The sequence below is a fragment of the Podarcis cretensis genome, assembly GCF_951804945.1.
Source record: "Podarcis cretensis genome assembly, chromosome: 4".
Taxonomy (NCBI): domain Eukaryota; kingdom Metazoa; phylum Chordata; class Lepidosauria; order Squamata; family Lacertidae; genus Podarcis; species Podarcis cretensis.
In genome coordinates this window covers 19,758,299-19,778,855 of record NC_137173.1, presented here as the reverse complement: position 1 = coordinate 19,778,855, position 20,557 = coordinate 19,758,299, and the positions used below count along the sequence as shown (strand labels likewise).

Below are 20,557 nucleotides of genomic sequence, written 5' to 3'. Positions count from 1 at the left end.
TTCTACAGTATTAACTGGACTGCAGGCCACACTATGACAAAGACTCTGGGAAAGCTGGTGTTAGCAGTGCAGTTAAAGAAGCTGAGTTGCAAATCAAGATATCTGAGGAACCACCTTGTTCCCTACATTCCCTGCCGTCCTCTCTGAGGGTGTTTCTTGTGACGCAACAGGTATTTGTTCCACAGTTGTGCGACTAGGGTCTTTTAGCACAGTGGAACGCTTTCCTGCAGAACACACTTCCCATAACTGATGGACACGGCATTTTGTCTTCTACTGAACACTGCTCAAAATGTTTGTTTCTTCATGCTTTCCCAGAGAGACAAGTCTATTCACTGACAGTATTTGGCTGGTGGTATATTACAGCAATCTTACACGTTCAAATGAATTTTTTTGCTTTAAGTTTGTAACGTTTAACGCTCTTATAAAGGCTCCATGTAAATAAAACCAAGGGGTCTCTATCTGAAATGTCACTCCTGCTGCGAATTCACTACGCAGCTTAAGGCAGAGAACACTACAGTTCTCCTCCCTGCCCCAATCTGCAAACTGCAGATAATGGGACGGACTTATCTTACGGGACTGGTGGAAAGATCGCAGCAAGGATAATGTACACAGAGCGCTCAGAACACTCTGAAATGCCACATCAATGCGAAGCGGAGCCAAATCAACAGAGCAACAAACAGATCTGTCTCTTGCTCTGCCAAGACCAACAGAGAGGCAGATGTAAATGTTAGAGGAAAGAGAAGGAGCCTTCTTCAGTGTCTTTAAAAAAAGTATCTTGGTTTGCCCCTTCCGTCTTCTTTGATCTGACACTGGCAGCAATAAAGAGGGAGATGAGCATTTCAGCAAACATTGCTAAATGCTATTGTACAGGATGGAGGCTTTCGCCTAAATGCAGACGGCACAGCAGCCCGTGATCTCAACAACATTACCAGCTGGGGACCAGCAAAACCACATTGACCAAATAAGGAAAGTGACTTCGTGCCTGAAATCCTTTCCCACTTAGCTCACTCTGTGTTTTTCTGTCATTTGTGCAATAAATGATAGGGGTCACCCTCCCCCACTTTCCCCTCACAGCTCGAATGGAATAAACCGCCTAGCGACCCGTATAATGTATAGCTGGGCTTGTGTAATCTTGGGGTGTGAGTAGGAGGTAGAGGAGAGAGAGAGAATTATATTTGCAGAGACCAATCCTACACAGAATCATAGTTGAAAGAGATTCCCAAGGGTCCAGCCCCCTGCCATGCAGGAATCTCAGCTAAAGCTTCCAGGACAGATGGCCATCCAACCTCTGCTTAAAAACCTCCAAGGAAGGAAAGTCCACAACTTCCTGAGGGAGACCATTCCACTGTCAAAACAACTCCTACTGTCCGGAAGATCTCAGAATCTCCTTTCTTGTAAGTTGAAGCCATTGGTGCGAGTCTTGCCCTCCAGAGCAGGAGAGAACAAGCTTGTTCCATCTTCCATGTAACAGCCCTTGAAATATCTGAAGATGGCTATCATAGCTCCTCTCACTCTCCTCTTTTCCATGTAAAACATACCCAACACCCTCAACTGTCCTGTCCCTCATAGGGCTTGGTTTCCAGGCCCTTGATCATTTTGGTTGCCCTCCTCTGCACACGTTCCAGCTTGCCAATATCCTTCTTAAATTGTGGCGCCCAGAACTGGACCCAATATTCCAGGTGTGGTCTGATCAGGGGAGGATAGAATGGTAATAGGGACACTGTAGTTCTGCTGATGCAGCCTAGAATAGCATTAGCTTCTTTTGTTACTGCAACACACAGTTGACTCATATTAAGCTTCTGGTCCACTAAGACCTCAATATCCTTTTCATGCGTCTTACGAGTAAGCCAGGTGTCCCCCATCATATAGGCTTGTAACAATCCGAAGCTATTTAAACTTGCTCCATGACATTTTCATTCCACAGGACAGTTACATAACCAACACAGTAAAAGGTTCTTATTTTCTGCAAATGAAGTTCTTCCTGAAATCCTTTAGCTCCTCTGTATTAAGACTTCCAAAAATGTCAGAAATTGTTTTATTTTACTGTCCCTGTGTGTGTTTATTGAAATTAATATTTCTAAGTTGATGCTTTTAAACATCCTTCCCAAAATAGCAGAGCAACTATAGAGCATCTATTAAATATTATGGGGTGAGGATTCTAAGAATGGAAAGCTGGAGAGAGCCGCGGGGCTATGAAAATCCTGGGAACGCAAGCTGTTTATATCGCTGAAAAAGTTTCGTAACTTGGAGGGTTTCCTCCTCCATTTTGGAAACCACATCAGAACCGTTCACCCAGACACTGCTGACTTCCCACGAACTTCAGCATCACTCGAACAGCATTCTAAACAATAATTTAATGCCGGCCTATGCTTCTGTCAAAATGCCGGATTCATTCACAGCTACTTTGCAAACCTCTCACCTCCAATGAACATGTTCCTTTTATTTTACAGCAAAAAGGGCATCTCTGTGGTGTGGAGAGATGTATAACCTGCCCCATAACTCAGGGAGGGACAGATGCAGACATCCCCCCCTTTGAACACACTGGAATAATCCAGGCTTCCCCAAACTTGGCTCTCCAGCTGTTTTTGGACTACAGTTCCCATCATCCCTGACCACTGGTCCTGCTAGCTAGCGATGATGGGAGTTGTAGTCCAAAAATAGCTGGAAGCTCAAGTGTGGAAAACTCTGGCACAATCTAATACACAATAACAGGCGGCTTCCAATGCTTGTTCACATTCAGAGACGTACTGCAGAGATTTATAATATTCATAGTAGTTGGGTCCAGGCTATCATATCATGACTTAATAAACCAAGCAGTGTACGTCCACATGCAGCCACTTCGCTCTACAGAAGCAGAGATACACGTTCAGGAAGTCACAGTCCACTTTAAAACATGGCTTCATGTCCTGGTGAATCTTCTGGCGAACCAGAATCTGACTGGCAAGTCCTAGGCTCTGTGGTTTAACCCACAGCGCCACCCGCGGCCCAAATTAATAACATAATACAGCATTAAACATTAAAAACTTCCCTAAACAGGGCTGCCTGACTGTTAAAAGTAGGACAGTTGCTTATTTCCTTGACATCTGATGGGAGGGTGTTTCACAGGGCAGGCGCCACTACCGAGAAGGCCCTTTGCCTGGTTAGAAGTGGCTGCCTGCAGATGAAAAATCATAGTTCATATCTAGAGACGGTATCTTACATCAAGATATCTCACAACAATTAAAGACTGTTGCTGATTCCTTTACTTTGCTGATTTCCCCCTGAAACACCAAGTGGGAACATAACATCATAATTTATTTTTTGATGAGGGTGTCCTTGTGTGGACGCTGGGGAAAAACTTGTATATATGAGCAGCACCAAGTCCACCATAAACTGCGTTCCCAGTGATGAGTATTCATGGCTTCATCATGCAGTACAGTTTAGCTGTGGGGCTGATTAATTTGTTTTGGAATACTTATATCCTGTTTTATAGTCCCGAGAGGCTCTGAAAGCAGCTTACAAGTGATGTTTACAACAAAAAAAATCACATTAAGTCTAGTACCAAGGACAGAAACCACAAAATGAAGCAGTGACCGTGAATAACAATATTCAGAAACAACTTACTTTTGCTGCACCTATTTGTTCCTTGCGAAATTTCTCCAGTGGGGCTATTAAAACATCATTAGCATTCTGGATCTGAAATACATGAGAAAAAATATGCATCAGTTTGGAATACGACATTTTTAGCCAACTATAATTCCGATTCACCAACTTCTCAGACGAGAAGTGGCAAAATTCCTGAAATAATTCACAGAATTGGAAAGGACCTTGAGGATCATCTAGTCCAACCCACAACAATGCAGAAATCTATTGTCCAGTGTGGGGTTCGAACCCAGAACCCTGAGATTAAGAATCTTACACTCTACTGACTGAACTATTCCACTGACTATTGAGTCAGCTATTTCCGAAGAGCAAGCTGTATATGAAGACACCGCCTAAATTATGATTAAGTCTGTAACCTTCCACAGGCTTAGTAGAGCGTAAGGCTGGATTTAGACACATCAAAGAAGCATTTCAGTTAAACGCGTTGTAAACTTTGTATGACAAATCGGGCTAGCAAAAACAGAACTCCACAGCGCCATCTGGTGTCACAGTGTCAGAATGCATAAACAACGCATATAAAGCGCTTTTTCATTGCCAATGTAGCTGAGTCCTAAGACTCAATGGATTCAGCTGGATTGATTTCTGAATAAATAAACATTAAGTATCCCGGGAACCTCTGCTTTCTTTGTTCTCACCTTTAAATGTTAAAGGACTAGAACCTTTGCTTTATGACGCATAAAGCAAGATACTAGCCCTCATGGCACCAAAATAGGCTTTGCTAATATGTGGATAAACAACCATCTCTTAACCTTTTGGCATATATATATATATATAGTTGGTAACAAACACTCACAGCTGAAAGTATATCTGACTAAATCAGCATGACAAATCAGTCTACTGGAAATCGACGGACTTAAGTTACCGTATTTACACAAATCTAATACATCATCAAATCTATGAGCACCCTAATTTTCTTGACGAAATTTGGCCAAAAAAGGTGTGCATTACATTCGAGCAAATACGGTAGTTGTGTCTATTTATTTCATTGGCTCTTCTCTAAGTATGACTTAGATGGAAGCACAAGAAGATAAAAGTTTTTACTTGGGGCCTCAAAGACAGAAGAGTAGGTTGTGGAAAAAATGTATTTCCATACAGCATCCACGCTGAAAAGGCCCTAACCTTGGTTTAAACTCTGAAGTAAGCCACAAATGAAGAATTTGGGGGAAAGATTGTCCTTTACTCCTTCCCATGTTTAACACTAGTAGAATCTCACCAACACACATATAATTAACACAAGTTGCAAAATCAAGCTTTTCCTGATATTGATTTTGGTTTAGCTTGGTGCAGAATATATATATACACATATATATATGCGCATAAAGTATACCCAGATGCCTGTTTAAAATATATTGCACTGCATATTCACTAAGAACTTGTTTTATAAAAAATATGATTTCTGGCCAACTGCTATCATTGTTCCCACTACATTTATTACTAGCAATCTCTCTAGATAGGAAATCTAAATAGTCATTCCATCTGTCCCCAAAATTCCCCATTTGTGAGATTGAAGCTGGGTTTGTTGTAGTTGTAGTTGTTTGGTTTAAAGCATATAAATATTTAAAGAGAAGAAGCATCATTATACTTAAGACTCCCAGAACTGCAGTTGTTTTAGAGTAATTAAGTTTTAGTGTTTGAGCAGTGATGTATTTCGATGCTAATTGTGGGATACAAGGGCAAGACGACTGTCTGGAGCAAAGTTTAATACAACTATTCTCCCCGCCTCACCCACAAATAATTTGAATTTGGTGGGGAATTTTTATCTGTTATAATTGCCTTCTACTTAACATACCAAATGAACTGCTGGAGATATTTTGATAGCTGGTACTTAAAGCTGTCGGTTGAACTGGGGGAAAAGAAGCTAACATGTCAGTCATTACTCTTAAAATCAATTACCATCAGAGTACCTTGTCCATATGGAACAAGAACGACACACACAAACACCGTCAATGAGACCTCTCTGCAATAGGTTTCACGGCCATGCTTTACAACTTACTCGTAACACTCAGGATTATATAGCAAAAGCAAACACTGAAAAGATATACTACAAATTAGGGATGGGGAGGAATCTGTTCTCGTTTTTGCACCGGGCGAACCCAATGTGATACTTCCAAACTTGCTTGCGGACTGGAAGACAACTCTCCGATTACGCCCTTCTACGGATTGCAATTCATGGCATGCAAAAAACATACAAAACTATAAATTTCACATAAGGGATAAAGTACAAAATGCATAGTTTTGTGGGGGAATGCATTGAAAAGCATGTATTTTATGTAAAGAAGTACATGCAAACACATGTACAATTTAAATGTGAGCTTATTTGTGCATCCTTTCCCAAAAATACGTGCAAAAGGTGAACCTGTGATCAAGCACCAGATAGGCAGCTTGGTCTAACCCTACTATAAATCCTTGAAGAGCTCCAGCAGTGGTTCTTGGGAACTATTTTCAGCCATGCTATTCCTCCTCATCAGTAATGTGCAAAAACTTCCCTACTACTGCCACAGGGATTTCCAGCTTACTAGAAAGTTAACATTGCATATTCAGAGCATTTCTCTGCACAAGTAGATATGTAATTTTCCCAAAGCAGGATTTTCTAAGTGAGTAAGTTTGGATTCTCAAATGGCAACACGTCAGTCCCTCCTCAAAGTGCTGACTGGTCTGTTCTTTCACCATCTGCCAGATTCTTACTCAGAAAACCAGACTATAGAAACACCCTAATAACTAATTGTGAAACAATTCTCTCTCTCGCTGTTCTCTGTTGCTTCGTCCCGCTCCCCAAACACACGCAAATCCAGGATCGATATTTAGAAACTTGTTGGTTTATTCAAACCATGTACCGGTACTTTGGAAACAGCAACTTCTGGGGAGATCAATTGTATCCTTACTGATAATTTACACATAGACATTGTGGCACAGCCGACTTTTTACCACAAAATTACAACACCTAATGAAGACAGCAGAGAAATCGGTGCTCCACTAGATTTAAAGGCCCAAGATAAAGCAGCAAAATCAAAATGTGCTCGATATCGTGGAATACCATTAAAGGTTGGGCAGAAGAATAGGACTAACTTTGGCAGGTGCCTAAAATCATGCCAAGCACACAAACAAAAATAAAACTATACCAAGAAAAAGAAATATGGCCAAGTTAGATAGAGTTCAATAATTTGGGTAGTGCCATGGGAAAGGCCCTTTCTCCAATTGCTACTTGCCCAAAGGTAAGGTCACCCGAAAAATTTGTCTGATGTATGGTGGTACCTTGGTTTTCGGGCATCTCAGAAGCCAATGTTTTGGTTTTGAACACCGAAAACCCGGAAGTAAATGCTTTTTGGAAGCTGAATCATTTCCGCTGTGTTTTTCTCAATTTTCTCAACTGAAATTGCTGACCGCTCTTTGCACCTTGGTTGTCAAACGTTTCGGAAGTCGAATTGACAACCGAGGTACCACTGCCAAGGAGGTTCATGGGGTTTCAGGCATGGTTGACTTGGGTTTAGTATGCCTTCCATTCCTCTTCTATACCAAAGGGTGTGTGCGGATTACTCAAAAGCTGCAGTAAAAGCTCTCTACTACACCACAGAAATGAATGAATACAGAAATGAATGCTGTGTTTCCCGTAGAACACAGATTTAAAATGACAGAGATTATTAAATTTGATACCGTAGGAAAATAAGTTGGCACGTTCTGGTACCTCCATCAAGATCTGGAACTCAGCAAACACAAGAGATCCCAAAATGCTAATGTCACAAGAGGAGGTTTTGGTTTATGAGGTCATCTTAACAAGGAAAAACACACAAGCATTCCCAGGCACCCAAATGCTGGCTCTCAAAAATTACTAAGAAAAGCCTGTAATAAGTACCTTATGTTGTTGGTCACTGATTCCCCACCCCGCTCCCCGATTCCAGCCTTTCCACAAGCGGTACAAGCCAAATCTTCATGCAGTGCGTACGTCAGGAATTCATAGAAAAGGGGAACTGTGGTCACAATTGTTTCTCCTTATGAGGTCGACGTGCAAGGTGAACAAACACATGTAATTGCATTTTTATTTTTATTTTTTTTAGAAATGTTAACAGCCTGACGTAAACAAAATACAAACATGGGTTGGGTTTTCTTTTTCAGCAAGTCACTAGAAGCAGAATAGCATCACAGGGAAGTGTTTCAGGATATAATGGCTGACTAGATAAATAGAAGGGGAAGAAATGGGAGGCAGCGAGAGATTTTACTTTCTTGGGTTCCATGATCACTGCAGATGGTGACAGCAGCCACAAAATTAAAAGATGCCTGCTTCTTGGGAGAAAAACAATGACAAACCTAGACAGCATCTTAAAAAGCAGAGACATCACCTTGCCAACAAAGGTCCATATAGTTAAAGCTATGGTTTCCCCAGTAGTGATGCATGGAAGTGAGAGCTGGACCATAAAGAAGGCTTATCGCCAAAGAATTGATGCTTTTGAATTATGGTGTTGGAGGAGACTCTTGAGAGTCCCATGCACTGCAAGAAGATCAAACCTCTCCATTCTGAAGGAAATCAGCCCTGAGTGCTCACTGGAAGGACAGATTGTGAAGCTGAGGCTCCAATACTTTGGCCACCTCATGAAAAGAGAAGACTCCCTGGAGAAGACCCTGATGTTGGGAAAGATGGAGGGCACAAGGAGAAGGGGACAACAGAGGATGAGCTGGTTGGACAGTGTTCTCGAAGCTACCAACTTGAGTTTGACCAAACTGCGGGAGGCAGTGGAAGACAGGAGTGCCTGGCGTGCTCTGGTCCATGGGGTCACGAAGAGTCGGACACGACTAAACGACAACAACAACAACAACAGATACAATTAGGGAAGAGGAGTGCCTTTTGTACGGGACATGTCATGCTTCTTCTGGGGTAGGTTGCCTACCTTTGATCCCAAGTCTCTGCTGCCTTGCAGGATATCTTTGAGAGAAGAAAAGGCTAAGGAGCAAACCCTACAGAAATCCACAGTCCCTAAGAAGGTTGGATGGTGCCTTGTACGCCTCCTTCTAGCAATTCCTGCAGCCAGGCTGGTGTCAAACGTATTGCTTCATTTTCCTTTGGACCACATCAGGTCGAGCGATGTCGAGCGAGGTCAAGCAATGGGTCTTGTTATCTGGCCAGCCCAGGACCTCCAAACACACTGCCTATGCTTGCGCCCTAGGGAGGTCCCTTTGGTGCTGCTAATGCAACCATCTGATTTCACCCCTGGAAGGGCACTCCATTGTCTCTCGAGACAGATGGATGCCCACAATATATGATCCTATGTTAGAACAGATTGGAGACTGTGGTCCGCTTCACCCTGCCTTTAGGTACCATGGCCATAGCTACACCTATCTTGGTCCTGGTAAGGCAACTGATTTTTGTAAATTGCTCTGAGAGCTCTTTTACCTAACGCATAGAATATACCGGTAAATGCTTTAATGAGATATTACAGATGCAACGGCAACGCCACCCCCAATTTCTAGGCTCATATTTAAAAAAGCCAATGGTTGCATGCAATGCTAAATCAAGGGTGTGATGGTCATTCAGCCTAAGGGCTGGATCCATAACTGGTCCAGACTCTGTAGAAGACACCCAATGATTCAAAAGCCAGGAGGAGGGACAGACTTATCTCTGACCGTAATACTATATTTCCACAGCATTAAGATCAGGACAAAGCTCTGCTTGGAGACAGGCTAATAGAAAAATGATTTTGTATTCATGGTCCCTCTACATTGAGCAGCACTGACCCACAAAAAAGCTGTTTGGGGGGTTAAGGAGAAAGAAGAGAAAGAATCCAAGCGTAACTGTTGGAAGAAAGTAATTGAAAGTTGTATTTTAAAATATCGTTTTCATGAATGAACATGTCCAGGCACCCAGCCAAAATCAGCGTAGCTGTTTGTAATGGTGCCATGCCTGGGAGCCCTTAAAACTTAAGAGACTACTGTGCAGTCCTCGATTCAGGAGAGTCAGAGCACAGATTCACACTATGCATGCCATAAAAACATCCTGAGAAAAGGGGCACAATTATTTTAAAATGTACAGTGGTACATGCGCTTCAGGTTACATACGCTTCAGGTTACAGACTCTGCTAACCCAGAAATATTACCTCAGGTTAAGAACTTTGCTTCAGGACAAGAACATAAATCATGCTCTGGAGGCGCAGCGGCAGCAGGAGGCCCCATTAGCTAAAGTGGTGCTTCAGGTTAAGAACAGTTTCAAGTTAAGAACGGACCTCCAGAACGAATTAGGTACTTAACCCGAGGTACCACTGTAATACAAATGGGTGGCCGAGCAGTTGCTTAAAGACTGCATCTGGCTCCTAAATGATTTTTTACCTGGCCCCTCGCAACCCTAAATTTTGCCCACAGCTTCACTCATAGCAGGGGAAGAAGAAAATTGGTGTACACACACACACACACACACACACACACACACACACTTTTTAAAGGGAATACAGGAGTCCCACACTAACATTATAGCACTTTAGAATTTTGACTGTGGTGGCCTGGCTCTGTCAGAATATGTATATAACTATCAAACTCCTACTACTAGAAGATGCCACTGGCATTGTGGTGCCAAATCTCTCATGACTGGGGGGGTGGGGGTAAGTCTGTGCTTCCTAGAGACTTGAAAGGAACCCTCAAACTCAGAGTCATCCTTGCATTAAGAGAAAAAGACATTTATAGTCAAGTGATGGGCTCATTCTAACACCTCATTATCTTTCTCATACAATTTAAGTAGACGGACAGGTGACCCCCCCCCCCAAATGTCCCTCTTTCAAAAGCAGCAAGATTCCAACCCTTCAGAGCAAATCAGGAATGAGCACAGAGTTTTGCAGCGGGGAGGCAAATTTCCACTGCACAAGCAGAAATCCTTGTGATAGTGGATCCATTTAGCAGGATACCTGCAGTTTCTTAGTTACAAATCAGAAATCCTCAATTGGATTCTCACCTTTGTATAGATTTGCTGGGTGACCTTAGGTGAGCTGTTACTATTGTCGCACTTATTAGTTGCTTTTTTTTTTTACAAAAGGTAAACTCAAAGTGACTTCCTTTAATTAAAGCCAGCATAAAACAAAGCAACATAAAAGCTAAAAACCATTTATGTATATAAAATATGGTCTAACACATCCTACGCACTAAAAGGAGGCAGCACTATCTAAAACTCTGCAAGTCAAAGGCCAAAATCCTGGCTGAAAAGAAACGGTTTTGCCTGGCACTAAAAGTAGGCAATGATAGTACCAGGAAGGCCTCCCTTAGGAGAGTGTTCTATAAGTGGGGAGCCACCACTAAAAAGGCCTGTTCTCTGGTTGCCGCCCGCCACACCTCCCTCAGAGAGGGCACATGGAGAAGGAAGTCTGGGTTGGTTGAACTTCAGCTCTGACATACCTTCCAGGATCTAAGAACTTCAAAGGCATCCCTGGTGGACCAGTCTACACGACCTATTTAGTTCAGCAACAGAAAGTTGTCTATGGTAAACTGCTTTGGGGAATTGTTGCAGTTGTCACAATCAAGCAGTGTATAAATTTTATGAAAATATAATAATAATAATAATAATAATAATAATAATAATAATAATAATAATAATTTATACCCCGCCCTCCCCAGCCAAGACCAGGCTCAGGGCGGCTAACACCAAATATAAAAACAACTGATTGAAATACAGCTGAACAAGCAAGATTAAAACACAACATTAAAACATTAAAATGCAGCCTCATTTCAGTAATAAAGAAAAATAAATAAACCCAAAAGCAATAGTCCTCTCCCACTATTTCCCCCTATTCAGGCATGGCCAAACTCGGCCCTCCAGATGTTTTGGGACTGTAATTCCCATCATCCCTGACCACTGGTCCTGTTAGCTAGGGATGATGGGAGTTGTAGTCCCAAAACATCTGGAGGGCAAAGTTTGGCCATACCTGCCCTATGTATTCAGAAACATGCTGTCTCTGATCCTGTAGGTAGTATGCAGGCTAGTAGCCATTATTGCATAAGCCAGGCTTCCTCAAACCTGGCCCTCCAGATGTTTTGAGACTACAATTCCCAACATCCCTGACCAATGGTCCCGCTAGCTAGGGATCATGGGAGTTGTAGCTAAATTACATGAGCACTTGAAAGCACAACATGAGTGCTGAGCATCACCTACTTCTTACATTTTGGGGGAAATTAAGTGCCTTGTTCCCGACAGGGTGTGACGCGCTCATCGTTTCAGAAGACAGCTTCGAGGGAAAGGACAAGAAACGGATTGCTTTCATAAATGAGAAAAGGCAAGTGGCTTTGCCATTTGAAATCCCATGCTACAATCAGTTTGCACTTTGGCTGAACCCAGCCTGGTAATATTATCTATCCCGTTCCCACAGAGGATGTGTTTCAAGAGAGAGAGAGGGGGGGGGGGGAGAGAGAGAGAGAGAGAGAGAGAGAGAGAGAGAGAGAGAGTGCACCAAGCTGTGTAGTGCACCTTTAAAATAATAATAATAATAATAATAATAATAATAATAATAATAATTTCATGGCAGTTTTGAAAGCTATGCAAGTTGTGTTGTGTTCTGCCACCTCAGTGAAAGGTTTTATTAAGTGAAGTGGAAATAGTAAAACCCTGAAGGGCATTATGCCCTACAATCAATACTATTTGCGTGTTCAGACCCAGACCCCCCAAAAAAATAAATTCACACGTGACTCAAATTTTGGTTTTGGTTTTTGGCAGAATTTAGGCCACAACTTGATTGATTACAGAAAGTGACTGGTTGCATAGGCTCTGGTTCGACTAGCTCCCTGCCATGCAGGTAGCGCTGACCCAGGGCACCAGCATAGGTTAGCCAAGGGTGAACACCTGGATAAGCGGAAAGCCGGGAACGGGCTAACTCCGCCTCCCAAATGTCCCCCTGGACTCAGGCATGGCCATAACCCCCTCTCAGGGGTTGACCAAATCATCGAGTCCCTGGATTCCTTTAACAGAATACCCTTCACATAGGGATGGCGAAAGCGTTCTCCCATCCCTATCACCTGAACCAGAGCCTATCCGCAACCTTACAAGTTGTGACGATTTGCTACGCAGCAGGCAAAACGCAAATGGCAACAGCCAAACAGCCAAGTGGGGAAAATTCCTGCCATGCCCCTGTCCCAATGACACACGACACACGACGGCATAGCGGGGTCAAGCGCAAAGCCCTAAAAGTAGGGAGAGGTGGGCGGGTGTTCCGAATGCATGTGCCAAAAGAGGAAGCTCTGGGTCACATGCGTGGGCATAAATAGGTCCCTCGAACCGTTTGGACTGTGTCCCATTGGCCAGATTGCACCAAGCTTTGAGGGACCTACCAATCGGGTGTTGTGGCTGTCCAAATGTACCCACCTACAACACAGGGTGTCGGTTTTCCAGGTCTCACCAAAATACATGCCCTCTTTAAGGGAGGACCCGATTTGCAATATCTTTGCCGGTAGAGGGTTGTGAGGGGTTCCACACAGCAAAACGAAAGCACACATTTCAGACTGAAGATCAAAGTTTCCCGGCTGGTTGCGTTCTGTTGTGCTCTCTTTGTAACGGGTTGGATTAAATCATAGCATCTCAGTGGTCAGAAACAAAGGAGACAGAGGGGGCTTTTTTTAAACCTACACGGGAGTTGGCAAAAATACAAGAGATCTACATCAAAAGCTTCTTGAGTGATAGGGCTGAAAATCAAGGTAATGCCGACAGAGGAAAAACAGAAAACAAATGATGGAAGGGCACAGCAACACTACACAATCTGTGTTAATTTAAATCTGGGGCCTTTCACAACCTCAAGAATATGTTAGACCTCACAAGGGGGCATTTGAGGTGTTCAAATTCGTATAGTGATTAGTACTCTGCGTTGTTGCTGCAGCAACCTCCGTTCAAATCCAAGTCATGGCAAAAGTTTTATAGGGACGCGGGTGGCGCTGTGAGTTAAACCACAGAGTCTAGGACTTGCTGATCAGAAGGTCGGCGGTTTGAATCCCCGCGACGGGGTGAGCTCCGTTGCTCGGTCCCTGCTCCTGCCAACCTAGCAGTTCGAAAGCACGTCAAAGGGCAAGTAGATAAATAGGTACCGCTCTGGCAGGAAGGTAAACTTCCTGCTTAGTTTTGCTGGCCACCTGACCCGGAAGCTGTAGGCCGGCTCCCTCGGCCAGTAAAGCGAGATGAGTGCCGCAACCCCAGAGTCGGCCACGACTGGAACTAATGGTCAGGGGTCCCTTTACCTTTACCTAAAGAAACAAGGGTTTGAATGGGACCCTGCCTGGCTCAACATTCCAGGTGTTCCCCACTACTGCATTTGCCTCCCGCTATGCTAGCCATAAGGAGGCCCAAGTTAATAATTGCTGTGTAGGGAAAAAGGCAGTGGAAGTAGCTGGCACTTCAGATGCCCTGGCAGAACATTTATTTTATTTTATTTATTAAATTTGTATACCACACTTCATCCAGAGATCTCAGGGCTGTTCACAACATAAAAAAATATAGTATATAAAAACACAAAATACATGATAAAAAAACAAAGAGGGGGACACAAACAAATAACTCCCCCTCCTACAAACACGCTTAAAAGGGGCGTAAGATGTCAATCAGCCCAAGGCCTGCTTGAAGAGGAACGTTTTTGCCTGGTGCATAATGAAGGTGCCAGCCGAACTTCTCTGGGGAAATCATTCCACAGACAGGGAGCCACTGCAGAGAAGGCCCCGTTCTCGTGTTGCCAACCTCCGGTCCTCTTGTGGAGGAGGCACACTCTCCCTCCTGATTTGCCCCATCTACATGCCTGTGAAAACCACATACTCTCTTGACGTACACAAAGCGAAGAGAAAGTGAAGCTTGTTTTGCTAGAAAGCTCCTCCTGGTTGTTCATTTGCTCTGAATTGGACGCAGAAACCTCCCGAGTCTTGAAACCAAAGTACAGCACCACTATGTGCGACCAACCCACCAAGTTCCCATGATCTGTGCATTTCTGGCTCCAATAATATTCATCCTGAAACGGAACTCGCAGTTCAGCCTGGAATGGAATGTTTCGTGTCACTGTTAAAACAGTGGTTAAAAATAAAAGCTTCTTAGACGGGAGAAATTTGCTCTCGGAGAAAGAGAAGCCAAACACTTAAGTGTATCGTATGACGCTAGCATACCTGGTTCACTTTCTACCATGACCCCAGGATAAGCCAGTCAATTCCTGCACAAGCACCAGGGAGAAGAGAAGAGCTCCCCAAAGGGCGCCTCAAACAAAGCCTATTCTTGTTCCCATCGAGTCAACAGCAGCTCTGATCTGGATTTCAATCTCTTGGATTAAGAACACATGAAACTGGCTATCAGATCTCTTTAGCCTGCTGCTAATCATGAAACGCAATAAAACAGAAACAATGGCAGCATGGACCTCATAGAACGTGGCAACACAGATGTTCTCTAAATTCCACCCAACTCAACTAGAAAGAGGATGGGGGCCAGTTCACTGCTCAACATAACATGCCACTAAGGTAAAGGTAAAGGTACCCCTGCCCGTACGGGCCAGTCTTGACAGACTCTGGGGTTGTGCGCCCATCTCACTTAAGAGGCCAGGGGCCAGCGCTGTCCGGAGACACTTCCGGGTCACGTGGCCAGCGTGACATCGCTGCTCTGGCGAGCCAGAGCCGCACACGGAAACGCCGTTTACCTTCCCGCTGGTAAGCGGTCCCTATTTATCTACTTGCACCCGGAGGTGCTTTCGAACTGCTAGGTTGGCAGGCGCTGGGACCGAGCAGCGGGAGCGCACCCCGCCGCAGGGATTCGAACCGCCGAACTTTCGATCGGAAAGTCCTAGGCGCTGAGGCTTTAACCCACAGCGCCACCTGCGTCCCTTAACATGCCACTATTTGGCTATATTATCCAGAGCTCCATGAAATCAGTCATCACCTTCATATAGGGAAGGTCCATTGTTCTGCAGGAGACCATCTCCTTTCCATGCAGAAGGTCCCAGGGTCAGTTCCTGGCATCTCCTGGTGGGACTTTTTTCGTCTGCAAGGATGTGCTTTCCTACTTAACTGGGGTCCATCGTGGATGCTTCCAAACAGGCATTTACTGTGATGAGATAGATATTCTTCATGCATGCAGGGTTTCTTTCTTTCTTTTTTTGTAGTGTCCTCATAGAATTGTAGAGTTGGAAGGGACCCTAAGGGGAATCTCATTCCAACCCCCAGCAATGGCATCAAAAAGCCAGGCTGTATTCTCCACCCACCCACCCACCCACCATACCCTTACCCATTTAATCTAGACTTGCCCTTTCCAGGAAAAATCCTTTTTTTTTTTTTAACGTAGCACCTTGCTGCCAACAACTCAATGGACAGAGCCGAGGGCTTGCCGATCAGAAGGTCGGCGGTTCGAATCCCCGTGATGGGGTGAGCCCCCGTTGCTCGGTCTCTGCTCCTGCCAACCTAGCAGTTCGAAAGCACAAAGTGCAAGAAGATAAATAGGTACCACTCCAGCGGGAAGCTAAATGGCGTTTCCGTGCACTTCTCTGGTTTGCCAGAAGCGGCTTAGTCTTGCTGGCCACATGACCCGGAAGCTGTACGCTGGCTCCCTCAGCCAATAAAGCAAGATGTGCGCCGCAACCCCAGAGTCGGTCACGACTGGACCCAATGGTCAGAGGTCTCTTTACTGTTTAACAACATTAAGCCCTCATATGAAAGCACCTTAAAACTGAGCACATTGTCTTCGATGCTACCATCTCCACACACTTGCTCCCAGTGCTTTTTTTAAATAAAAATGTTTAGGGATACTCTCATTTTGACTCAAGAGAAACCATTCTGGGGATAGCAATGGAACTGACAATTCACTGTGCTATACAATGGAAGTGACGATTCACCGTGCTAGAGAAGAATTTAGTTTCTTCTCCCATTAAGATTCACAAAACGTTTAGGGGTATGCATACCTCTGCGTCCCCCCAGAAAAAAAGCACTGCTTGCTCCCATCCAGCAAACACTACACAGATTTAGCTGCACAAGTGTCTTTTGATTGAGGGCAGATCTGCTGTTTTAATGTTCTAATTGCAGGCTTCCTCAACCTCGGCCCTCCAGATGTTTTGAGACTACAGTTCCCATCATCCCTGACCACTGGTCCTGCTAGCTAGGGATCATGGGAGTTGTAGGCCAAAAACATCTGGAGGGCTGAGATTGAGGTGGTCTGTTCTAATGCTCACTACATACTGGGCAGAGCAGGAGATATGGTACACCTAGCGTCCAATCCCATCTATGGCACCTGGTTTCAAATTGAACTCATGCTCGATTTCAATTGGCACTTTTTTGCACAACCTGTATTTTTTTTGTATTGTTCGGAAACCGCTCAGGGCCTCATTGCGAACAGCAGATTCAAAATCCCATAAATAAAACAAAACAGTCCCACAGTGACCCCTGGGCAGTTCAGGCTTTTGCACTAGAAATCCTTGCTCCTGGTGCAACATGCATGGCCTAAGCATCTGAGTAAGGGAGGAAAGGAAAGAAGGAAATTCCTCTACTGCTGCCTGGCAAGGACACTCTCTTTGCAAATGTGCACAGTGTGTTTTCTCCTCTCTGGGACATCAACCTGAGGAACTAGGATAATACCCACCTAGAAACAACCTTAATAGCGGAGTAAACTCACCAGGGCTTTAGCTATTCAAGATCTAAGCAGTTATGACGGCCATATAATGGAATGCACTTCCTAGAAAGCTTTGTATCAGCTCCTACTCCAGTTTTCTTCCACCAAGCACATCAAAGCTTTGATTAAGGATGGACTGAGTCCTGCTGCTTTTAAGATCACATTTGCTCCCACCTCATTTGTTCTACGTAACTAATTCTGAGGTTGTTTTCCATCCTTTGCCACCTTGACAGGTGAGTTTAGAAATGCAATTCAAGTACCATATTTTTCCATGCGTAAGACGCCCCCTATTTTTTTTAACCCAAAATTAAGAAATTAAGTTGTTTAGTTTTTTGGGGGGCGGTGCAGGACGTCACTTCCACCAAGCTCTCACCCGCCTGCCCGCCACTGCCGATCACTTGCCACATCCACTGCCGATCGCACATCTCACTGCAGCCGCCAATTGTCTGCCCACTCGTCGCCACCAACAGCCCACCCGCCCACTTGCCGCAGCCGCTAATCGCCTGCCCGCCTTGCCACAGCCGCCTGCCCAATTGCCGCAGCCATAGCCAATCACCAGCAGGCCTTGCCGCAGCCACCAATCATGCGCCCAATCACTGCTGCCAATCTCCTGCTTGCTGCTGCATTAATCGCAAGTCCCCTCTCTGCATTCATTATGCATGTATAAGACAACACCCAATTTTTGCCTTTTCTTTTTTTTTAGCAAAAAGCATTGTCTTATACACAGAAAAATACGGTAAATGAAGGGAGGAATACAGGCTTGCCACAAAATGCATGAACTACTGACTTCTGTCATAAGTCAGAGTGAGGTAGAGATGGAGAGAAGAGAAGAAAACCTCTGGACAGCAGGTTTGGCCATGGCAAAGAAACTGGGGTTCATTTTCCTGCCTGCCTCTGCTCTGCTGCCCTGCTAGCTGCTTTCTAAATCGGTGTCTGTTTGTTTTTAATTTAAAATGTTTATAACCCACCTTTCTGTGGAATCATGGCAACAGTAGTTTGGAGAGGATGCTAAGAAGTCTTCCCTCTCCACCAAAATTTAAGAGTTCTCTAGAGAAAGAGAGTGACTATTAAACACTCTTGATTCAATCCATCTACCGTATTTTTCGTCCCATAGGATGCTCCGTCCCATAGGGCGCACCTGGTTTTTTGGTGGGGAAATAAAGGAAAAATTTTTTTCCTTTATTTCGCCCCCAAAACCAGGTCGGGGAACAGTGGGATGGCGGCGCTGAGGATATCTGCCCGGTGCGAGGGGTGCTCTGCTTCAGGGCGCCCCGCGCGCCGGGCGGCAGGCTGCTCTCCACAGCCTAAGGAGCCCTGCGGGAACTCCCGTGGGCTCCCCAGGCATGCTGATAGCTTCCTGAAGCCTGGAGAGCGAGAGGGGTCGGTGTGCACCAACCCCTCTCGCTCTCCAAGCTTCAGCGAAAGCCTGTATTCGCCCCATAGGACGCACACAGATTTCCTCTTCATTTTTGGAGGGGGAAAAGTGCGTCCTATAGGGCAAAAAATACGGTATATATATATGTAGATATGTCCCCAAGGGCTTATTCTGGCCTTCCCCACCCCCATCTTAATGCTTTTCATCTTCCTTGAGCTTCAGATAAATGGAAGGCTGATGGGAGAAAAAAGGAAGAACTATTTATAAGCTGCTCTCCAAGATAAATTACTTTGTGCATCTTCAAGAAGAGCCTTGAAATCTATACAGAGGATCACCAGACCAAGCAGGGGAACAGGATCATCAGATAGGCAGGGACACTCATGATTAAGCTTCAATAAGAGTATGTTAAACCCCAAAATTTGAGACATTAAATATTGGAAAATTATATTATATGAATTAAATCAAGTTAATAATTTGCTGGTAAAATTTATGTTTAGAAAGCAGGAACAAGAGATGTGAGGAAGTCCAAAGTTGAGAATGAAATGTGGATAATGGAAAATATTATGTTATTATGTATGTTTTTTATTGGTTATACAAAATTTAATAAATATCATTATAAAAAAAAACAACAGATAGGCAGGGACACAGCAGCACCAGAAAATGTGTTGCCCTGAAAAGAAGGAAAACGAAACTCTACAGATAGTGAAGAAAAGTGAAGTGTGGCAGCTCCAGCTCTATTAATCTTCTGTAAGTAAGAACAACAGTGTTTTGTGTAGCTCTCGGTTTCAGAAATATAAAAAGATACATGGTTCTCTCTTCTCCTACTCTGCGGTGTTCTAGACAAAAACTCCTGGGCACCCGAGTTTGTTTTGAATGCCATTTTTCATTGGCTAGTAAAAAACGGACTGTGAAGTATTCTTTATTTCTGGCTGTGAATGACTACAATGGGAGCATTACCGAGGCATCTCCATCTATCACGAGTGCTCTCCTGAATGCGCACAAAAATTACTCATCTAAATCTAATGCTACAATAGCAGTCCACTCTGCCGGCAAAAACATCCATCCACTTTTCCAAGAGAGCATTAAGGTGGCTCGCATGGCAATGTTTCACGCAATACACCAACTCTTATACACAAATTATAGGCACCCAGCATGCCCCTGTACTTGTATATGGAAACTGAAAAACAAACCCTAATATATCTAAGGATGGTACCATGATCTGCTGTCTACAGCTATTTAGCAAGCCCCCAAACCACATGGCGCAGTACTTTGCTGTTTCAGACAGAAGGGAGGGAGGAAGCCGCATGTTTGAAGGCTTCCCAGTTTTTAAAACGAGGCCTATCTGAACATGCAGCGAATTTGAAAACAACTTGGATCCACTTTTATCTCCAGATCTTTTGTCCCATTAGCTGCAGGCAACAGATATTGGGAGAACCATTGTTTTATTTTTATTTTTTTATAATTTTTTTATTAAGAGTTTTGTTAATACAATAAAGAAAAAAAGACAGAATAAACAGAGAACAAACAAAGAATAAAACAAACATAAAATTTTACATCTTGTAATAACCATCTTTTCTTCATTTTTTTCTTTTTGGACTTCCTCACGTCTCTCGCTCCTACATTCCAAGTTAATAAAACTTTAGCCAGCAACTTATCACCTTATTTTCATTCTTATTGTACACAATTCCAATATTTTATCCCTAACTTTGAATATTTTTATCAAAATCTTAAATACCTAGTTTTAACATGGTAAAGGTAAAGGTACCCCTGCCCGTACGGGCCAGTCTTGACAGACTCTGGGGTTGTGCGCCCATCTCACTTAAGAGGCCAGGGGCCAGCGCTGTCCGGAGACACTTCCGGGTCACGTGGCCAGCGTGACATCGCTGCTCTGGCCAGAGCCAGAGCCAGAGCCAGAGCCGCACACGGAAACGCCGTTTACCTTCCCGCTGGTAAGCGGTCACTATTTA

General features: G+C 44.0%; 1 protein-coding gene across 1 annotated transcript in view; it reads right to left on the bottom strand.

Annotated features, from left to right (window-relative positions):
• ARHGAP42 (Rho GTPase activating protein 42) overlaps positions 1 to 20,557 on the bottom strand; it is a 178,406-nt gene that overhangs the window by 90,836 nt on the left and 67,013 nt on the right. The window contains exon 4 of the mRNA XM_079973564.1: positions 3,604 to 3,675. Coding sequence (XP_079829690.1) covers positions 3,604 to 3,675 — 72 coding nt within the window. The remainder of the gene's footprint in view (positions 1 to 3,603; positions 3,676 to 20,557) is intronic.